The 20,794-nt window shown below is 46.8% G+C and overlaps 1 protein-coding gene across 2 annotated transcripts in view; it reads right to left on the bottom strand.

The window, feature by feature from the left end:
- Nucleotides 1-8,793: 8,793 nt before the first annotated feature.
- The window catches only part of LOC121923024 (zinc finger protein 721-like), a 19,764-nt gene continuing 7,763 nt past the window's right edge, over nt 8,794-20,794 (bottom strand). The window contains exons 1-3 of one of the 2 annotated variants that reach the window (XM_042453123.1): nt 17,734-18,042; nt 13,788-13,944; nt 8,794-11,228 (exon numbers count right to left, since the gene is read on the bottom strand). In XM_042453123.1, coding sequence (XP_042309057.1) covers nt 9,976-10,998 — 1,023 coding nt within the window. In that variant the 5' untranslated portion in view covers nt 10,999-11,228; nt 13,788-13,944; nt 17,734-18,042 and the 3' untranslated portion in view covers nt 8,794-9,975. Of the gene's footprint in view, nt 11,229-13,787; nt 13,945-17,733; nt 18,043-19,506; nt 19,511-20,794 lie in introns of those variants that run through there. The other variant, XM_042453124.1, reaches the window with a different exon arrangement.

Here is a 20,794-nt window from a genome sequence, read left to right as displayed (position 1 = left end):
TGGGGGTCCCTTCCAACGCTAGGATCCTATGTATTCCTGCATGGCAGAAGAAGGGGGCTGGACTGGATGTCCTGGGGGGCCCCTTCCAATGCTAGGATCCTATGTATCATCATGGCAGAAGAAGGGGGCTGGACGGATGGTCCTTGGGGGTCCCTCACTCTAGGATCCTATGTATTCCGCATGGCAGAAGAAGGGGGCTGGACTGAATGGCCCTTGGGGTCCCTTCCAATGCTAGGATCAACGTATTCCTGCATGGCAGAAGAAGGGGGCTGGACTGCATGGTCCTTTGGGGTCCCTCCAACGCTAGGATCCTATGTTCCTGCATGGCAGAAGAAGGGGGCTGGACTGGATGGCCCTTGGGGTCCCTTCCAAGCAGGATCATGTATTCCTGCATGGCAGAAGAAGGGGGCTGGACTGCATGGTCCTTTGGGGTCCTTCCAACGCTAGGATCCTATGTATTCCTGCATGGCAGAAGAAGGGGGCTGGACTGGATGGTCCTTTGGGGTCCCTTCCAACGCCAGGATCCTATGTATTCCTGCAGGGCAGAAGAAGGGGGATGGACTGGATGGTCCTTGGGGTCCCTTCCAACGCCAGACCTATGTATTCCTGCATGGCAGAAGAAGGGGGCTGGACTGCATGGTCCTTGGGGGTCCCTTCCAACGCCAGGACCTATGATTCCTGCATGGCAGAAGAAGGGGGCTGGACTGCATGGTCTTTGGGGTCCCTTCCAACGCCAGGATCCTATGTATTCCTGCATGGCAGAAGAAGGGGCTGGACTGCATGGTCCTTGGGGGTCCCTTCCAACGCCAGGATCCTAGGTATTCCTGCATGGCAGAGAAGGGGGCTGGACTGCATGGTCCTTGGGGGTCCTTCCAACGCCAGGATCCTATGTATTCTGCATGGCAGAAGAAGGGGCTGACTGCATGGTCCTTGGGGTCCCTTCCAACGCTAGGATCCTATGTATTCCTGCATGGCAAAGAAGGGGGCTGGACTGCATGGTCCTTGGGGGTCCCCTTCCAACGCTAGGATCCTATGTATGCCTGCAGGCAGAAGAAGGGGGCTGGACTGGATGGTCCTTGGGGGGTCCCTTCCGCCAGGATCCTATGTATCCGCATGGCAGAAGAAGGGGGCTGGACTGCATGGTCCTTGGGGGTCCCTTCCAACGCATGATCCTATGTATCCTGCATGGCAAAGAAGGGGGGACTGGATGGTCCTTTGGGTCTCTTCCAACGCCATCCTATGTATTCCTGCATGGCAGAAGAAGGGGGCTGGACTGCATGGTCCTTGGGGTCCTTCCAACGCCAGGATCCTATGTATTCCTGCATGGCAGAAGAAGGGGGCTGGACTGCATGGTCCTTTGGGTCCCCTTCCAACGCCAGGATCCTATGTATTCCTGCATGGCAGAAGAAGGGGGCTGGACTGATGGTCCTGGGGGTCCCTTCCAACGCAGGATCCTATGTATTCCTGCATGGCAGAAGAGGGGGCTGACTGCATGGTCCTTTGGGGTCCCTTCCAACGACCAGGACCTATATTCCTGCATGGCAGAAGAAGGGGGCTGGACTGCATGGTCCTTGGGGGTCCCTTCCAACCCAGGATCCTATATTCCTGCATGGCAGAAGAAGGGGCTGGACTGCATGTCCTTTGGGGTCCTTCCAACGCCAGGATCCTATGTATTCTGCATGGCAAGAAGGGGGCTGGACTGCATGGTCCTTGGGGGTCCCTTCCAAGCCAGGATCCTATGTATTCCTGCATGGCAGAAGAAGGGGGCTGGACTGCATGGTCCTTTGGGGTCCCTTCCAACGCCAGGATCCTATGTATTCCTGCATGGCAGAAGAAGGGGCTGGACTGCATGGTCCTGGGGGTCCCTCCAACGCTAGGATCCTATGTATTCCTCATGGCAGAAGAAGGGGGCTGGACTGCATGGTCCTTTGGGGTCCCTTCCAACGCTAGGATCCTATGTATTCCTGCATGGCAGAAGAAGGGGGCTGGTCCTGCATGGTCCTTTGGGGTTCCCTTCCAACGCTAGATCCAGTATTCATGCATGAAGAAGAAGGGGGGGTCTGCATGGTCCTTGGGTCCCTTCCAACGCCAGGATCCTAGTATTCCTGCATGGCAGAAGAAGGGGGCTGGACTGCATGGTCCTTGGGGTCCCTTCCACGCCAGGATCATAGTATTCCTGCATGGCAGAAGAAGGGGCTGGACTGCATGGTCCTGGGGGTCCCTTCCAACGCTAGGATCCTATGTATTCCGTGCATGGCAGAAGAAGGGGCTGGACTGCATGGTCCTTTGGGTCCTTCCAACGCTAGGATCCTATGTATTCCTGCATGGCAGAAGAAGGGGGCTGGACTGGATGGTCCTTGGGGTCCCTTCCAACGCCAGGATCCTATGTATTCCTGCATGGCAGAAGAAGGGGGCTGGACTGCTTGTCCTTTGGGGTCCCTTCCAACGCCAGGATCCTATGTATTCCTGCATGGCAGAAGAAGGGGGCTGGACTGCATGGTCCTTGGGGGCCCTCCAACGCTAGGATCCATGTTATCCTGCATGGCAGAAGAAGGGGGCTGGACTGGATGGTTCCTTTGGGGTCCCTTCCAACGCCAGGATCCTATGTATTCCTGCATGGCAGAAGAAGGGGGCTGGACTGGATGGTCCTTTGGGTCCCTCCAAGCCAGGATCCTATGTATTCCTGCATGGCAGAAGAAGGGGGCGGGACTGGATGGTCCTTTGGGTCCCTTCCAACGCCAGGATCCTATGTATTCCTGCATGGCAGAAGAAGGGGCTGGACTGCATGGTCCTTGGGGTCCCTTCAAACGCCAGGATCCTATGTATTCCTGCAGGGCAGAAGAAGGGGGGCTGGACTGTGGTCCTTGGGGGTCCCTTCCAACGCCTAGGATCCTATGTATTCCTGCATGGCAGAAGAAGGGGGCTGGACTGCGATGGTCCTTGGGGGTCCCTTCCAACGCTAGGATCCTATGTATTCCTGCATGGCAGAAGAAGGGGCTGGACTGGATGGTCCTTTGGGTTCCCCCAACGCTAGGATCCTATGTATTCCTGCATGGCAGAAGAAGGGGCTGGACTGGATGGTCCTTTTGGGGTCCCTTCCAACGCCAGGATCCTATGTATTCCTGCATGGCAGAAGAAGGGGCTGGACTGCATGGTCCTTGGGGTCCCTTCCAACGCCAGGATCCTATGTATTCCTGCATGGCAGAAGAAGGGGGCTGGACTGCATGGTCCTTTGGGGTCCCTTCCAACGCCAGGATCCTATGTATTCCTGCAGGGCAGAAGAAGGGGGCTGGACTGCATGGTCCTTGGGGGTCCCTTCCAACGCCAGGATCCTATGTATCCTGCATGGCAGAAGAAGGGGCTGGACTGCATGGTCCTTGGGGTCCCTTCCAACGCCAGGATCCTATGTATTCCTGCATGGCAGAAGAAGGGGGCTGGACTGCGATGGTCCTTGGGGTCCCTTCCAACCCAGGACTATGTATCCGGCATGGCAGAGAGAGGGGGCTGGACTGCATGGTCCTTGGGGGTCCCTTCCAACACCTAGGATCCATGTATTCCTGCATGGCAGAAGAAGGGGCTGGACTGCTGGTCCTTTGGGGTCCCTTCCAACGCCAGGATCCTATTTATTCCTGCATGGCAGAAGAAGGGGGCTGGACTGCATGGTCCTTGGGGTCCCTTCCAACGCCAGGATCCTATGTATTCCTGCATGGCAGAAGAAGGGGGCTGGACTGCATGGTCCTTGGGGGTCCCTTCCAACGCCAGGATCCTATGTTTCCTGCATGGCAAGAAGAAGGGGGCTGGACTGGCATGGTCCTTGGGGGTCCCTTCCAACGCTAGGATCCTATGTATTCCTGCAGGGCAGAAGAAGGGGGCTGACTGCATGGCCTTTGGGGTCCCTCCAACGCTAGGATCCTATGTATCCTGCATGGCAGAAGAAGGGGCGTGGACTGCATGGTCCTTGGGGGTCCCTTCCAACGCTAGGATCCTAGTATTCTGCATGGCAGAAAAGGGGGCTGGTACTGCAATGGTCCTTGGGGTCCCCTTCCAAGCCAGATCCTATGTATTCCTGCATGGCAGAAGAAGGGGGCTGGACTGCATGGTCCTTGGGGGTCCCTTCCAACGCCAGGATCCTATGTATCCAATGGCAGAAGAGGGGCTGGACTGATGGTCCCTTTGGGGTCCCTTCCAACGCTAGGATCCTATGTATTCCTGCATGGCAGAAGAAGGGGGCTGGACTGATGTCCTTTGGGGTCCCTTCCAACGCAGGACCCTATGTTTCCGCATGGCAGAAGAAGGGGGCTGGACTGGATGGTCCTTGGGGGTCCCTTCCAACGCCAGGATCCTATGTATTCCTGCATGGCAGAAGAAGGGGGCTGGACTGGATGGTCCTTGGGGGTCCCTTCCACGCCAGGATCCATGTATTCCGGCATGGCAGAAGAAGGGGGCTGGACTGCTGGTCCTTTGGGGTCCCTTCCAACGCCAGGATCCTATGTATTCCTGCATGGCGAAGAAGGGGGCTGGACTGCATGGTCCTTTGGGGTCCCTTCCAACGCCAGGATCCTATGTATTCCTGCATGGCAGAAGAAGGGGGCGTGGACTGCATGGTCCTTGGGGTCCCTCCAACCAGGATCCTATGTATTCCTCATGGCAGAGAAGGGGCTGGACTGCATGGTCCTTGGGGGTCCCTTCCAGCCAGGATCCTATGTATCTGCATGGCAGAGAAGGGGCTGGACTGCATGGTCCTTGGGGTCCCTCCAACGCCAGGATCCTATGTATTCCTGCATGGCAGAAGAAGGGGGCTGGACTGCATGGTCCGTGGGGGTCCTTCCAACGCAGGATCCTATGTATCTGCATGGCAGAAGAAGGGGGCTGGACTGCATGGTCCTTTGGGTCCCTTCCAACGCCAGGATCCTATGTATTCTGCATGGCAGAAGAAGGGGGCTGGACTGCATGGTCCTTTGGGGTCCCTCCAACGCCAGGATCCTATGTATTCCTGCATGGCAGAAGAAGGGGGCTGGACTGCATGGTCCTTTGGGGGTCCCTTCCAAGCCAGGATCCTAGGTATTCCTGCATGGACAGAAGAAGGGGGCTGGACTGCATGTCCTTGGGGGTCCCTCCAATGCTAGGATACTAGGTATTCCTGCATGGCAGAAGAAGGGGGCTGGACTGGGTGGTCCTTGGGGTCCCTTCCAACGCTAGGATCATGTATTCCTGCATGGCAGAAGAAGGGGGCTGGACTGCATGGTCCTTTGGGGTCCCTTCCAGCCAGGATCCTATGTATTCCTGCATGGCAGAAGAAGGGGGCTGGACTGCATGGTCCTTTGGGTGTCCCTTCCAACGCTAGGATCCTATGTATTCCTGCATGGCAGAAGAAGGGGGCTGGACTGGCATGGTCCTTGGGGTCCTTCCAACGCTAGGATCCTAGTGTATTCCTGCATGGCAGAAGAGGGGGCTGGACGGGATGGCCTTTGGGGTCCCTTCCAACGCAGGATCTATGTATTCCTGCATGGCAGAAGAAGGGGGCTGGACTGGATGGTCCTTTGGGTCCCTTCCAAACGCAGGATCCTATGTATTCCTGCATGGCGAAGAAGGGGGCTGGACTGGATGGCCTTTGGGGTCCCTTCCAACGCCAGGATCCTATGTATTCCTGCATGGCAGAAGAAGGGGCTGGACTGCATGGTCCTTTGGGGTCCCTTCCAACGCAGAATCCTATGTATTCCTGCATGGCAGAAGAAGGGGGCTGGACTGCATGGTCTTTGGGGTCCCCTTCCAACGCTAGATCCTATGTATCCTGCATGGCAGAAGAAGGGGGCTGGACTGCATGGTCCTTGGGGTCCCTTCCAACCAGGATCCTATGTATTCCTGCATGGCAGAAGAAGGGGGCTGGACTGCATGGTCCTTTGGGGTCCCTTCCACGCCAGGATCCTATGTATTCCTGCATGGCAGAAGAAGGGGCTGGACTGATGGTCCTTTGGGGTCCCTTCCAACGCAGGATCCTATGTATTCCTGCATGGCAGAAGAAGGGGCTGGACTGGATGGTCCTTGGGGTCCCTTCCAACGCTAGGATCCTATGTATTCCTGCATGCAGAAGAAGGCTGGACTGGATGGTCTTTGGGTCCTTCCAAGCAGGATCCTATGTATTCCTGCATGGCAGAAGAAGGGGGCGGCTGGCATGGTCCTTGGGGTCCCTTCCAACGCCATGGATCCAGTATTCCTGCATGGCAGAAGAAGGGGGTGGACTGGATGGTCCTTTGGGCCCTTCCAAGCTAGGATCCTATGTATCCTGCATGGCAGAAGAAGGGGGACTGCATGGCCTTTGGGGCCCTTTCCTCGCAGGATCCTTGTACTTCCTCATAAAGGGCGGAGGGACCCCTTTTCCCCCTAAAGGCCTCCTGGGATTCCCCAAATGACAGAGAAGAGCCCTTTCCCCCCTTACCTTCCCCTGCTGCCTCCCATTCACCCCCACCTCGCTCCTTCCCTCCTGCTGCTGCTTCTTCGTTTCTTCTTCCCCTTCCTATCTCCGACCCGGAAGTGGAAAGATTTCCGTCCCGTTTCTTTCCTCCCAGCCACTTCCTGCCTGTCTAGGAAACATGGACTCGTGGGACTCGTTGCCCTTAACCCTTGGAGGACTGGGGCCCAGCCAGAAGCACAGCCAACTCTTTGCCTTAAATGCCTAGTTGCCAACTTCTGTTTAAGAAATGGCCTTCTGAGTGTGTCCCTTGCTGTGTTTTTTTGCCCTTTGGCTGCTTGACTTTAAGTCATTTTTAAGACACGGAGAGAGTGCGACTCAGCCAAGGTTGCCCACTGGACATTGACGCAGCCGAGGCAGGATTCGAACCCTGGCCTCCAGAGCCCTGGGCAACACTCGGAGCCACTTTCTTGCCTGTAGTCTTGTTAGTCCTAGACCGTATTTCCCATACATCACTGAATGCAAGGGTAGTAGTCATGATGTACAACAGTGAGCAAAATTAAAAGCATACCTTTAAATTACACCATTTCCAGTCGCTGGATTTGTCAAGGAAATGGCGCAGCTGCTCAACCAGGCGCCACAAACAAACAACAAGCACAAAATCCCCACAATAGATTTTGTATACATATTTGTTTTTGTTGTTGTCATCCACCTTCAAGTTGATTCTGGCTTATGGCGCCCTAAGGCAAACCTATCGCAGAGTTTTCTTAGCAAGGTTTGTTCACAGAGGGTTTGCTTTGGCCTTTCCCCTGTGACTTGGTCACCTAGTGGGTTTTATGGATGAGGAGGAATTGAACCCTGGTCTCCAGAGTCCTAGTCCAACACTCAAACACTACACCACACTGGTTCACATGTACATATATACATATACATGAGGTGGAGCGTGCCCAAAGGAGGGTGACCAGAATGGTGAAAGGTCTGGCAACCATGCCCTGAGGAACGACTCAGGGAGCTGGGGATGTTTAGCCTGGAGAAGAGAAGGTTATGAGGTGATGATAGCCCTCTTTAAATATTTGAAGGGATGTCATATTGAGGAGGGAACAAGCTTGTTTTCTGCTGCTCCAGAGTCTAGGACCTAGAGCAATGGACGCAAGCTCCAGGAAAAGAGAATCCACCTCAGCATTAGGAGGAACTTCCTGATAGTAAGGGCTGTTTGACAGTGGAACACAGTCCTTCAATGGAGGATGGTGGAGTCTCCCTCCTTAGAGGTCAGGGATGCTTTGATTGTGATTTCCTGCATGGCAGAAGGGGGTTGGACTGGATGGCCCTTGTGGTCTCTTCCAATTCTATGATTCTAGTGGGAGGAAGAGAGAGAGATGAAGGGCAGAAGCAGAGACCAGAAACCAGCTCTCCCTTCCCATTCCTCCTCCATGGCCCCCTCCACTCAGCCCCAGCCTCCTCTATGTCTGCATACTCCCTAAGGGCAAAGGAGACCCTTCCCACACTCCCTCACTCCATTATCCACTGAAGTCCCACAGGAAGTGCTAAATTAAGGGTGGGATGGGGGGGGGGGCAGAAAGGAATGGTTGAATGTCACCAGGACCCCTGTAAGGGATCTGGGAGTCTTGGTGGACTACAAGCTGAATATAAACCAACAGTGTGATGCAGCAGCTAACAAAGCCAGTGCAGTCCTAGGCTGCATCAATAGGAGTCTAGCATCTAGACTGAGAGCAGTAATAGCACCACTCTATTTTGCTTTGGTCAGACCTCACCTGGCATATTGCGTTCAGTTCTGGGCACCACAATTCAAAAAGGATGTGGACAAGCTGGAGTCGTGTGTCCAAAGGTGGGTGAGCAAAATGTTGAAGAGTCTGGAAGCTACCAAGCCCTATGAGGATATGGCTTAGGTAGCTAGGTATGTTCAGCTTCGGGAAGAGAAATTGAAATATTTGAAAGGATGGCCTATTGAGGATGGAACCAGCTTGTTTTTTACTGTTCCAGAGACTGGGTTACACAGCAATGGGTTTGAACTACAAGGAAAAAAATCCATTTAAAGATTATGAAGAGCTTCCTGAGGGTAAGAGCTGTTCAACAGTGGAGGAGGCTGCTGTCTTGAAGGGTGATGGAGCCTCCTTCTTTGAAGGATTTTAAAGAGAGAGTGGATGGCCTTCTGTCAAGAGGCCTTGGATCTTGCATGGCCAAAGGGGGTTGGACTGGATGACCCTTGGAGATCCCTTCCAGCTCTAGGATCCTGATTCTGTCTCCTTGTTTTCCACCTTAGGGCCATGAGATGATACTTTGGATAGATGACAATCCCTGACTCCAAAAAAGGGGCTGAGGGAATGAACCAGCCTCCACAGAGAATTTAAAAAATGCTCAGTCAATTCTGTAAAATATGGATCCCTTTATTGATTATAGAAACAAAGAACACAAGCATTGGTTCCAGCAACCATTTCACACAGAAAGAGATTTACGGAAAATCCTCCCCAGATCAATGAGCAAGGAGAGAAACCGTTTCACGTCCAGATGAATTGTTGTCTGTGCCTCGATTGTCTTCAAACCTTTGTTCATTCCTCCAATCTGAGATGGATTTGCAACTGAAAGCCCAACATCCAAAAAGAAGGACAGATCTCCTGATTTCACAGTCAAGAGCAAAGGAGGACAGAGAGACCAGAAATCAGACAAGCTGTTCCTTGAACATGTTTACTCACTGTTAGGAAGAACTTCCTGGCGCGAAGGACTTTTTGACAGTGGCAGATGCTCTCCGGGAGAGTGGTGGAGTCTCCCTCTTTGGAAATTTTTGAATAGAGCTTGCATGGCTATCTGTCAGGACAGCTTGGACTGTGAATTCCTGCATGGCAGAATGGGGTTGGACTGGATGTCCCTTGGGGTCCCTTCCAACGCCAGGATTCTATGATACTCTTGGGGATTCCTTCCTTCCTGGATCCCCAACATCTCAGTTTCATCCTCACTCAAAGACTCCTCCAGGGAACACATGGCGCATGCTAGCCAGGGGAAATAGGACTCAGCTGATTAGAAAAATTTGTATTTTTCGATACCTAAAACTCAGGATTGAAATTTATTTTATTTATATGCTGCCTTTCTCCCAAACCAAACCCAAGGCGTCTCACAACAGGTGCTTAAAAACAACAACAGCAACAACACAGTACAATATTAAACCACAATGAAAACACCACATTAGTGTAATAAGCCAAAAATGCAAAATGCCTAAGATATACTAAATTAAAAATATAAAACCATTAAAGACATAGCAAAGCAAACACCCCAATAAGAAACTTCCCTGGGTGTAATTATGTATTAAAAGCCTGCTTGGAAAGAAAAGGTTTTTTGTCTGTTGGAGAAAAGAAAGCAAGGAAGGGACCAGGCTAGCTTGCTGTGGAAGGGAGTTCCAAAGGCTGAGAGCAAGCATTGAGAAGGCTCTCTTTCTCATGCCCTCACCAAGTGAGCATGACATGATGGCTGGACCGAGAGAAAGCCTTCCCCTGAAGATCTTAGGGTTCTGGAAGGTTTATACAGGGAATTACAGTCCTGCATATAGTCTTTCCCTACATGCTGAGCCCTGTGTGCGTTCGCTGATGTTTCATGCATGCCCCACGGCTGTTGAAGGTCTTGCCACATTCCACACATTTGTAAGGTTTCTCCCCGGTGTGAATTCTTTTATGGATAGTACATGCGCCGCACTGACTGAAGCTCTTTCCACATTCAGTGCATTTATACGGTTTCTCTCCCGTGTGGGTTCTCCGATGTCTGACGCAAGTCCCGCTATCGCTGAAGCTCCTTCCGCAGTCTTCGCAGGTATAGGGCTTCTCCCCTGTGTGCCTTCTTTGATGGGACGTGAGAGTCCCGCTCCGGTTGAAGCTCTTTCCACACTCCACGCACTTGTACGGCTTCTCCCCTGTGTGTGTTCTTTCATGTAAAGCGAGAGAACTGCTGCAAATGAAGCTCTTCCCACATTCCATGCATTTATAGGGCTTTTCTCCAGTGTGGATTCTTTGATGTTTAGCGCATGCGCCGCTATCGCTGAACCTTTTCCCACATATAACGCATTTGTATGGTTTCTCACCTGTATGGGTTCTTTTATGGGACGTGAGGTCACTGCTGACACGAAACTTCTTTCCACAATCGGTACACTGATACGGTTTCTCCCCCGTGTGGATTCTTTCATGGAGACTCAGAGCGCTACTCACAGTGAAGCGCTTTCCACATTCTACGCATTTGTATGGCTTCTCCCCTGTGTGGATCCTTCCATGGATTGTCAATTTGCTGCCTTCGCTGAAACACTTTCCACAGTCCTCACATTTGTAGGGTTTTTCCCCTGTGTGGGTTCTCTCATGTAAAATAAGAGCGCTGGTGCTGATGAAGCTCTTTTCACATTCCATGCATTTATAGGGCTTTTCCACGATGCGCTTTCTTGGATGTGGGGAGCATGCCCCACCACTTTCCATCCAGCCACATGGTTTCTCCCCAGGGTGGGCTCTTTGATGTTCAATGCACGCTTCATCATCAATGAAGCACATTCCACATTTTGTGCACTGGTACAGTTTGTCCTCCATGGGATTATGTTGCATAGGTTTCAGAGCAAGGTACCTCTAAATATTTTCCTACTGATGGGACACTTCGATCTTCTTCTTCTTTTGTGGCTCGACTGCCAGGTACAAAATTCACAAATGTCAGCCTCTTGGGATACAAAGAATTTATTTCCTTTATTTTTTGAATGGATTTCCTTCTGGCTTTTTAGTTCCCTTTGGCTTCCAAGATTTTCTGTTTTCACAATTTGCTTGTTTGTCTCGCATCACACCTGATCAAGAAAGAAAAAGAAGATTAGAGATCATTGTTAAGGCTCTCCTCTGTTCTCTTCACATCCTGTGTTCAAACCTGTGTTACTTTTTGTACATGTCTGTCTAGAATATCAGGTGTTCTGTTATTTGTCCCTAGTTCCATTAGGCACAGATGACATGTCTATTATTATTACAGTCAGCCTTATTATTATCAGAAACATACAATCCTAGAGTTGAAAAAGTCCCCAAAGGCCATCTAGTCCAACCCCATTCTGCTCTAGGATGCTGGTGAAACATCAGTAAGAAACCTTTCTGGAACATGGCCACACAGCCCAAAAAAACCCACAGAAAACTAAGTTATTAATTTTATTTACTTATATCCCTCCTTTCTCCTAATATAGGGACTCAAAGTAGCAAACAGCAAATTTAAAATTATTTAATTTAAAAATATAAAAGCATTAAAATGTAAATATAAAATATAACATTAAAAAAATAGACAATTTTAAGTTATAACAGTTATGCATTTAAATGTTGTATGTGTAAAAAATCTGTTCCTATCTGTTCTTTCTATGTGTAGGGTTGCCATCCATATATTGGAACATCCACAAATGACCCTTCTGCATTCTCCTCACTGGCAGCGCCAGAATATGGCTGCACCAATGAGGTTGTGCACACATTACACTGCCATTGAGCACAACAGGATTTGAGGTCCTGTGGTTTTTGCCATCATTGCAGGATGAGGAACAGAACGCCCATAGATTCATAGAATCATAGAGTTGGAAGAGAGCACAAGGGCCATCCAGCCCAACCCCATTGTGCCACGCAGAAAATCACAATCAAAGCATCCCTGACAGATGGCAATCCAGCCTCTGCTTAAAGACCTCCAAAGAAGGAGACTCCTTCACTCTGGAGTGTGTTCCACTGTTGAACGTTCCTCCTAATGTTGAGGTGGAATCTCTTTTCCTGTAGCTTGCATCCATTGCTCTGGGTCCTAGTCTCTGGAGCAAGAGAAAACAAGTCAGCTCCCTGCTCAGTATAGCATCCCTTCAAGTATTTAAACAGGGCTATCATATCACCTCTTAACCTTCTCTTCTCCAGGCTAAACATCCCCAGCTCCCTGAGTATTTCCTCTTAGGGCATGGTTTCCAGACCCTTCACCATTTTGGTTGCCCGACTTTGGACATGCTCCAATTTGTCAACATCCTTTTTGAATTGTGATGCCCAGAACTGAACACAATATTCCAGGCGAGGCCCAACCAAAGCAGAGTACAGTGGCACTATTACTTCCCTTGATCTAGATACAATACTTTTATTGATGCAGCCTAAAATTGCATTGGCCTTTTTAGCTGATACATCACACTGTTGACTCATGTTCAAGTTATGGTCTACTTGGATTCCTAGATCCCTTTCACACGTAGAGGTCTCATTCAGCCAGGTGTCCCCCATCCTATATCTATGCATTTCATTTTTCTACCTAAATGCAGTATCTTAGATTTCTCCCTGTTGAAATTCATTTTGTTAGTTTGGGCCCAGCTTTCTAATCTATTAAGGTCATTTTTAATTTTGATCCTATCCTCTAGGGTATTAGCTACTCTTCCTAATTTGGTGTCATCTGCAGATTTGATAAACATGCCCTCTATTCCTTCATCCAAGTCATTAACAAAGATGTTGAATAGCCCTGGGCCCAGGACAGAACCCTGTGGGACCCCACTGGTCACTTCTCTCCAGGATGAAGAAGAGGAGCCATTGCTGAGCACCCTTTGGGTTCAGCCAGTCAACCAATAGTTGACTGTATATACGTAATATACTTAACTAAGACCTCAAACAGACGGGCCAAAAGGTCTGCCGTTGGAACACGTTTGGGACGTTGAATTTAGATGATATACACCCTCAAACTGCATGGAAGCCACGCTGGGGCAGCTGAAGATTCAGCCGCAGCCTAGTTTTTCAGGCCTGTCTCTCCTGACCGAACATCCCTCTCCAAACCCATGTTCTAATTGCCAGCAGAATAGACCTCTTTCTCTCTGGACAGTAGATTCCCAATACTAATAGTTTCTTTTATGCACAAAATTACTAAAATTATTGTGTATAAAATTAACTTGAGACTATCGATATAAAGAGTATATGAAACATCAATGAATTTCATATTCAGACTTGAGTCTCATCTCAATGAATTTCATGTTCAGACTTGAGTCTCGTTACGTAGTGGTTTGAGTGTTGGACTATGACTCTGGAGAATCGTTGTCTGAGGCTGAGAGAGTATGACTTGTCCAAGGTTACCCAGTGAGTTTACATGGCTGAGCCAGGGTTCAAACCCTTGACCCCAGAGTCATAGTCCAACACTCAAACCACTACCCCATACTGGCTTCTATACACCTTATACATAGCCTAAAGGTAATTGTATACACAATATTTTTAATAATTTATGCGTGAAATAACATTTGTGTACACTGACTATCAGAAAGCAAAAGTGTCACTGTCTCAGGCACCCATGAAGAAAAATTTTGGTTCTTGGAGAATTTTGGATTCTGGGATTAAGGGATTCTGGATTAAGGAAGACTCAACCAGTAAGACCTTACCTGGTGTGATGCCAACATTGCAACACAAATTGTTTGAGGAAAGCACAACATTCTTCTGATACAACGCCCCAACTAAGCAATCTTGCTGTGCTCTTGATGTGCTGAATAAGCTGCTGAGGATACACTAGTTGAATTTCTGGTGCGGACATCAGTGAATCTGTGGAAAGGAATGAATGATAAGAATATAAAGTGAAACAAAAATTGCACTTGGACATTTCTTGCGCCCAAAGAACCATAACCAGCCATGGAAGTCAAAAATTTGTGTTTGCCGGTGTGTATTTCATGCCAAATGTGAAGCCCTAGGCTGTGACATTACTCTTCCAGCTCTATGATTCTATAATGCAATAATTCTATAATACTACAGTGGTCCCTTCACATTCATTGGGGTTAGGGGTGAAGGACCCCTGTGAATGTGGGAAAATCACATATTAAAAAAGCACTGTTCTTTTTACCTAAGAGAATACCTCTGGTGTAACCCTATGGTCAACATCTCCCAGACGCTGGTCATAGAATCATGCTGGAGGACCTACAAATGCCTAGAGAAGTGTTTTCTCTAGGAACTTCTAACTCTATGGTCAACGTCTGGCAGTGTTTTGCCAGAGGAGCTAGAGATTCCTAGAGAGAACATTTTAATCAAAACCACAAATAATCAAATCCGCAAAAGTCCAAGCTACAAACGTGGAAGGCCAACTGTATAAGTTTGCTTTACCTGAAACAAAATCTTATGACTAGGAGGGCTCAAAAGTTTTTACAGTCTTGGGAAATAAATTACCTGTCTTACTGACTTTAGTCACACTTATAGTAACAGTCTTGACAATACAGGTTGAGTCTCTTATCCTTAATTCCACATACAGGTGGCTGAGATAGCGACTCCTTTGCTTTCTGATGGTTTGGTGTAGTTTGTGTCATGCACTAAATTATTAAAAACACTGTGTATAAAATGAGCTTCAGGCTTTGTGAAAAGGGGTTTCTGAAACATAAATGAATTTCTTATGAAACATAAATGTATCTGAGGAAGTAGACTGAAATCTACGAAAGCTCATGCTGTCAATTTCTATCCTTCAGTTAGCCTCAAAGGTGCTACAAGATCTCTCTACGAAATGAATTTCTTCTTTAGTCAAGACTCATTTCTAAGTTATCTAAATAGGTATATGTAAGCATTCCAAAATCCAATAAATAAATGAATAAATAAAAATGTTTAAAAATCAAAAATCCAATACATTTCTCGTCCCGAGCATTTCGGAGAACCTATCTCTCTCTCTTACCCCCTTCTCCCCATGGATTGAGGTGGGGAACACAACATATAATATAGACCTTAGAATGTTAGTTAATAACATGCAGCATCATTTAAAAATGACATCAGCTTGAGATAAAATGACATAAAAATGATAGAATGTTAATTTAAAATAACAAAAAAGACAAATACAAATAAAAACAATCAATCTATATTTAAAAATTCATTTCAATAGTACTGCCAGAAGAAACTGATCTTTAAGGCTCTTTTGAATCCAGGCAGCATATTCATCTGCCAGATCTCTTGCAGCAAGTCGTCCCACAATTTCGGGGTGACTGAAGAAAAAGTCCTCTGGGGCTGCATCCACACTGGAGAAATAATCCAGTTTGACACCACTTTAACTGCCATGGCTTAATGCTGGGAATAGTAGCTTATTGTGGCACCTGAGCTCTCATCCCAGAATTCCATGGCATTAAGCCATGGCAGTTAAAGTGGCGTCAAACTGGATTATATCTGCAATGTAGATGCAGTTCTATCCCTGACTCTTAGGAGTAAACATCCTCCCAGAGGGATAGACAGGGAAAGATCTTCTGGGAAATAAAAAAGGTAAGTGCAGAACATGATATCTTTTACTCAAGGCAATACTGTTCTGACAATGCAGGCCTGCAATAAAAAACATTTTTAAAACATTTTAATTGTTTTAAATGTATTCTTTGGGTGTGAGATTTTTAAAAAACACAACAAAAATGTCACCTCTATTTTAATGCCTTTTTAAAGTATTGCTTTTTAGTTTGGAAGCAGCTTTGGGTCCCAATTGTTGGGGGCAAACAGGAAATAAGTAAGGATGATAATAATATAGTATAACTTGATTGTTATTTGATGTTTATTTTAATCTGTTGTTTGTATATTTTTGTTGAATGACGTTGTGTTTGAATTTTGTATTATATTCTATTTTCTTGACTGGACGCCAGTGGCAGGTCCATTCTACTTTATTTTATTCTATTTTATGTACAGTGTTGTGTAAACTTACAGAGCTTTATAAAGTTTATAATAATAGTAATAATAATAACAGCAACAACAACCTCGCACACAGTTCTTGCACAAATTCAACGTTTTTATAAATTCAGTCGTGACATTCCCATGTAATTTATTTTATTGCTTTGGAACGAATTTATTGACATGAGTGGATTAAAGTGTTTTGAAAGCCTATGAGAAGACTCCCTTCCTTACCCTTTTCAGGGTTGTTCTGGGCCTTCAAGTCATTGCTAACATATGGCAACTCAAAGGTGAACCTACCTGTATCGTATTGTAATATGACTACACAACGTCACCACAAACAACTTCTGTACAGCACTCAGACTGAATGCAAATATGGCAATGAGTTCACCCCCCCAAAAAAAAACCCACATAGCGCATAGTCACAAAAGCATAGTTCAGTCTGAGTATAGGTTGAGTCTCCTTTCTCCAGAATGCCGAAATCTGAAATACCCCAAAATCCAAACGGTCCACAGGGCTGGTCAAGAAGGTGCCACCTTTGTTTTCAGATCATTTAATTCTTTTATAATTATAAAAAACATATATAATTAAAATGTTTTCAGATAGTTTAAATACACAAACTTTGTTTCATGCACAATATTGTAAAAACTATTTAGTATAAAAATTCAGGCTATATTGATAAGGCACAGAGGAGACATAAATGAATTTCATGTTTAGACTTGGGTCCAAGATAGATCATCATGTACATCTATCTCCAAGATACACAATTGTGCACTTGCAAGTATTCCAAAATCTGGAGAAATCCAAAATATTTCTGGTCCCAAGCATTTCGGATAAAGGAGACTCAACCATGTATTGCGCATAAATTTTTCATGGCGGCAGCGTTGTACGTGTTTAATGCAGCGCAGTGCAGGTATTCGTAACTGTATCTGTGATTATAATATCTGTATTTATAATTGTCAGTACAGTATTACATGCAACACAGTGCATTAAAAAAGAAGAATGGGTTTTCTATTTCAACAGCTGGCTTTGAAATTTTTTAAGGGTCTGTATGTGGCTTTATTTTTATTGTTTTAATTGGTTTTAGCAATTTTAATTGTTTTAATATGTACTGTTTTTAAGTGCTTTTATCTTTTAAACTGCATTTTATTATTTTAAGGAGTGAGGTGTTTTAGTACGATAGAAGCTTAATTCTATTTTAAGGCTCATTTCTGTATTTTATTTTTGTATTTTAATTTGTGTTTCAATTTCAATTTTATTTATTAAAACCGTGTGCCTTTGCTTTGAGTCCCAATTTTTCGGGGGTTGTGGCGATGATGGCGGGGCAAAAGAAAGCAGGATATGAATAATCATAATAAATAAATATAAATCAATAAATTTATGTTCAGGGTTCAATTGTTTTAAACGAATGTGGCTCAGCTGCAAAACTGAAGGTCATACAAACATAGGTAGGCTGGTTTTGTCCTTTATGAGAGCCTTCAGGGCTTAGTTGCTGTTGCTCTTTGTTTAGTTATATGTTTATTCATTATTTCTAGGTAACGTAACATGTCCATACAACTATACACTTTCCACACCAACGAAAACTAACAGATAAACATACTGTATATTCAAACATTTACACGTTCATCATTATTCATATTTGAAAGCACATCAACACGAGTTAATCATTTAAAAACCTCCCGACTGGCAGAATCACAGCTATGCAGAGTAACTTACGTGTCAGATGTGGTTAGATTTAGTAAGTGGGTATCTCTTGCTCTCGCCACTCCCATGTTCCTGAAATATGGCATTTGGGGTCATCTGGCTCAGTCAAGTTGCAAAAAGGGACACCTGAGAAACCCTATGAAGGACACTCCTCTTAAAAAGGGGCACTTGGGAACCCTATAAAGGACTTCTATTAAGGGACACCTGCCCCCCCCATAAAGGACACACCTCTTAATAAAGGAAACCTGGTAACCCTATAAAGGACACCCTTTATATGAAAGGCCACCTGCCCCCCCCCCATAAAGGACCCTCCTCCTATCAAGGATGCTTAGGTCCCCCTCTGAGCCCCAAATGGAAGAGAGACCCCATTCCCCCCCCCCGCCAGGCCCCTCCCTCTCCCACCCCGGCCCCCCCCCCCCCCCCACCGAAACCCCAAGTGGCCCCCCTTCCCCATTTCACCCCTCGAAAATTGCCTCTCTAGGAAAGAGAACTCTCTCCCTTGGAGGACCTGAGGGGCTGGAAGAAGTTAGAACTAGGCTTCCTGGCAGTGGCTCCCAACGCTTGGCCCTCCAAGGGTTCTTGGACTACAACTCCCAGAAGCCTCAGCCACTTTGGCCGACGCTCAGGTGTTCTGGGAGATGGAGTCCAAAGCAGCAGGAGCACCACAGCTTTGCCTTGGAGATTAATCCAACATGCTCCAAAGTGGTCCACTTGGGGGGCTGAGCCTTTGGTTTGGGACTAGGGTCCAATGGGCACAAACTTGGTTGTTATTTATTTAATATTACATTATTATTATTATTATTATTATTATTATCATCATCATCATTATTATTAAAGCTTGTGTATAAAATGACCTTCAGGCTAGGTGTGTAAACTAATGTCATGTTTAGAAACTGGGTCCCCAATCCAAAACTGCCCACATGGGAGTGACACCTTTTTCTTTCCAATGGCTCAATGTACATACACTTTATGCATTATTGTGTAGTATTATTATTATCATTATTACACCATGATCCTCACCATTATTTAAAATATTGTGTATAAAATTATCTCCAGGCCAGGTGCATAATGTGGATATGAAACATAAATGAAATTTGTGCATAGATTTGGCTCCCATCTCCATTTCGGGTTACGAAATTAATTCGTTCCGCCATTCCTTTCGTAACCCGAAAATTTCGTAACCCGAAACACTTTTCCGTTAGCACTGGAAAGCCTATAGCTGCACTTTGCAGCATTTGAATTTCGCGCCGAAATGAATTTCGTAACCCGAAAAATATTTCGTAACCCGAAACAGTTTTTGCCAATCCAACTTTTTCATATCCCGGAAATTTCGTAACCCGATCATTTCGTATCCCGAGGCACCACTGTACACTGTTGTATGTATATGTATGTGTGTGTGTGTATGTATGTATATATATGTGACTCGAGCCTCCAGAGATTTTGGTATCCACAGGAAGGCCTGGAACCAAGCCCTAGCCAATACCAAGGGCCCACTGCACATGCAAATATTATTATTGTTATTATTATTATCATTATTATTATAAACATTAAAAAATTGAAAACCAGGAGCCTCTCCTTTCAAAATGCAGATGTCTGAGGCGCAGTCACCAAAGGCCCAGTGAGGCCCCTGCCTTGCTCCCTCCTCAATGTGGCATCCCTCCAAATACGTAAGCAGGGCTCTCATGCCACCCCTTACCCTCCTTCCCCCCCCGGGTTAAACGCACCCAGCTCCCTCAGCCGCTCCTCAAAGAGCCTGGTGCTTTCCAGGCCTACCACCATTTTGGCCACCCTCCTCTGGACACGCTCCAGATTCTCAACGTCTTTCTTGAACTGTGGCGCTTCAGTTAACAAAGCCTTTGACAACGAGGCTCCATTTTTTTAAACAAAGATTTTAAAATCCCCCTTTCAAATTTTCTTCCTCCTCCTCCTCCTCCTCTGCCTAGCTGCAATTTTTAGCAGCATCAGCAATGCTATTATACTGCAGCAGCAAGTCTGCAGTAAACAACGCAACAAAGCTTGAGCTGGGAAAGAGCTGAAGCTGCTGAAATAAGGAGGGGAAAAGTCATCCCTGGATGCATTTTGTAAGAAGCTTTCAAGTAGTCTCTCGAATGTTCAAAATGCATTTCTTCACATATGGTCAGGGTTTGGGGGATAAAATCTCCAGGTCCTCCAGTGCAACTCTATGGTCAACATCTGCCAGAGGTTGGCCACAGAATCATGCTGGAGGGCCTACAAATACCTAGAGAAGGGGCTTATCTAGGAACTTCTAGGTTCCTCAGCACAAGTCTATGGTCAATGTCTGGCAGAGTTGCACCGGAAGACCTGGAGATTCCTAGAGAGAACATATGGATCAAAACCACAAATAATCAGATCTTCAAAAGTCAAAGCTGGAAATGTGGAGGGCCAACTGTATTAATATTGTGAAATGCTGTTTTGTGTATTAGAAAGCTTGATCAACCGAGATTTAATGCTTTCTAACATTCACAATGGCTTTGATGCAATTTACATATTTCAATAAAACTCTGTGGGAATTACATTGACAATTTGGTAGCCTATAAATATAGGATTCTAGGGCTGTGTCTGCACTGCAGAAATAATCTGGTTTGACACTGCTTTAATTGCCATGGCTCAATGCTGTGGAGTCCTGGGAACTGTGGTTTTGAGAGATATTTATCCTTTTCGGTCTGAGAACTCTGGTGCCACAACAAACTACAATTCCCACAATTTCATAGCATTGAGTCATAACTGTTAAAGCGAGGTCAAATTAGGTTACAGTGGTGCCTCGGGTTACGAAATTAATTCGTTCCGCCGCCGCTTTCGTAACCCGAAAAGCATTCGCAAGCCGAAATGCCATAGACGCTAATGGGGAAAAGCCGCGATTTCGTGCGAAAAAGCGCCGAAAAGCACCAAAATTTTCTTCGTAACCCGAAATAACCTTCGTAACCCGGAACAGTTATTTCCTATGGGATTTTTTCGTATCCCGGAAATTTCGTAACGTGGGTATTTCGTATCCCGGGGTACCACTGTACTTCTGCAATGCAGATGCAGCCCTAGACTCCTCTTTTATAGGCTA

The sequence above is a fragment of the Sceloporus undulatus genome, chromosome 2 (genome assembly GCF_019175285.1).
Source record: "Sceloporus undulatus isolate JIND9_A2432 ecotype Alabama chromosome 2, SceUnd_v1.1, whole genome shotgun sequence".
Lineage (NCBI taxonomy): Eukaryota > Metazoa > Chordata > Lepidosauria > Squamata > Phrynosomatidae > Sceloporus > Sceloporus undulatus.
Note: the sequence above shows the minus strand (reverse complement) of the source record. Positions and strands in the feature narration are given on the sequence as shown.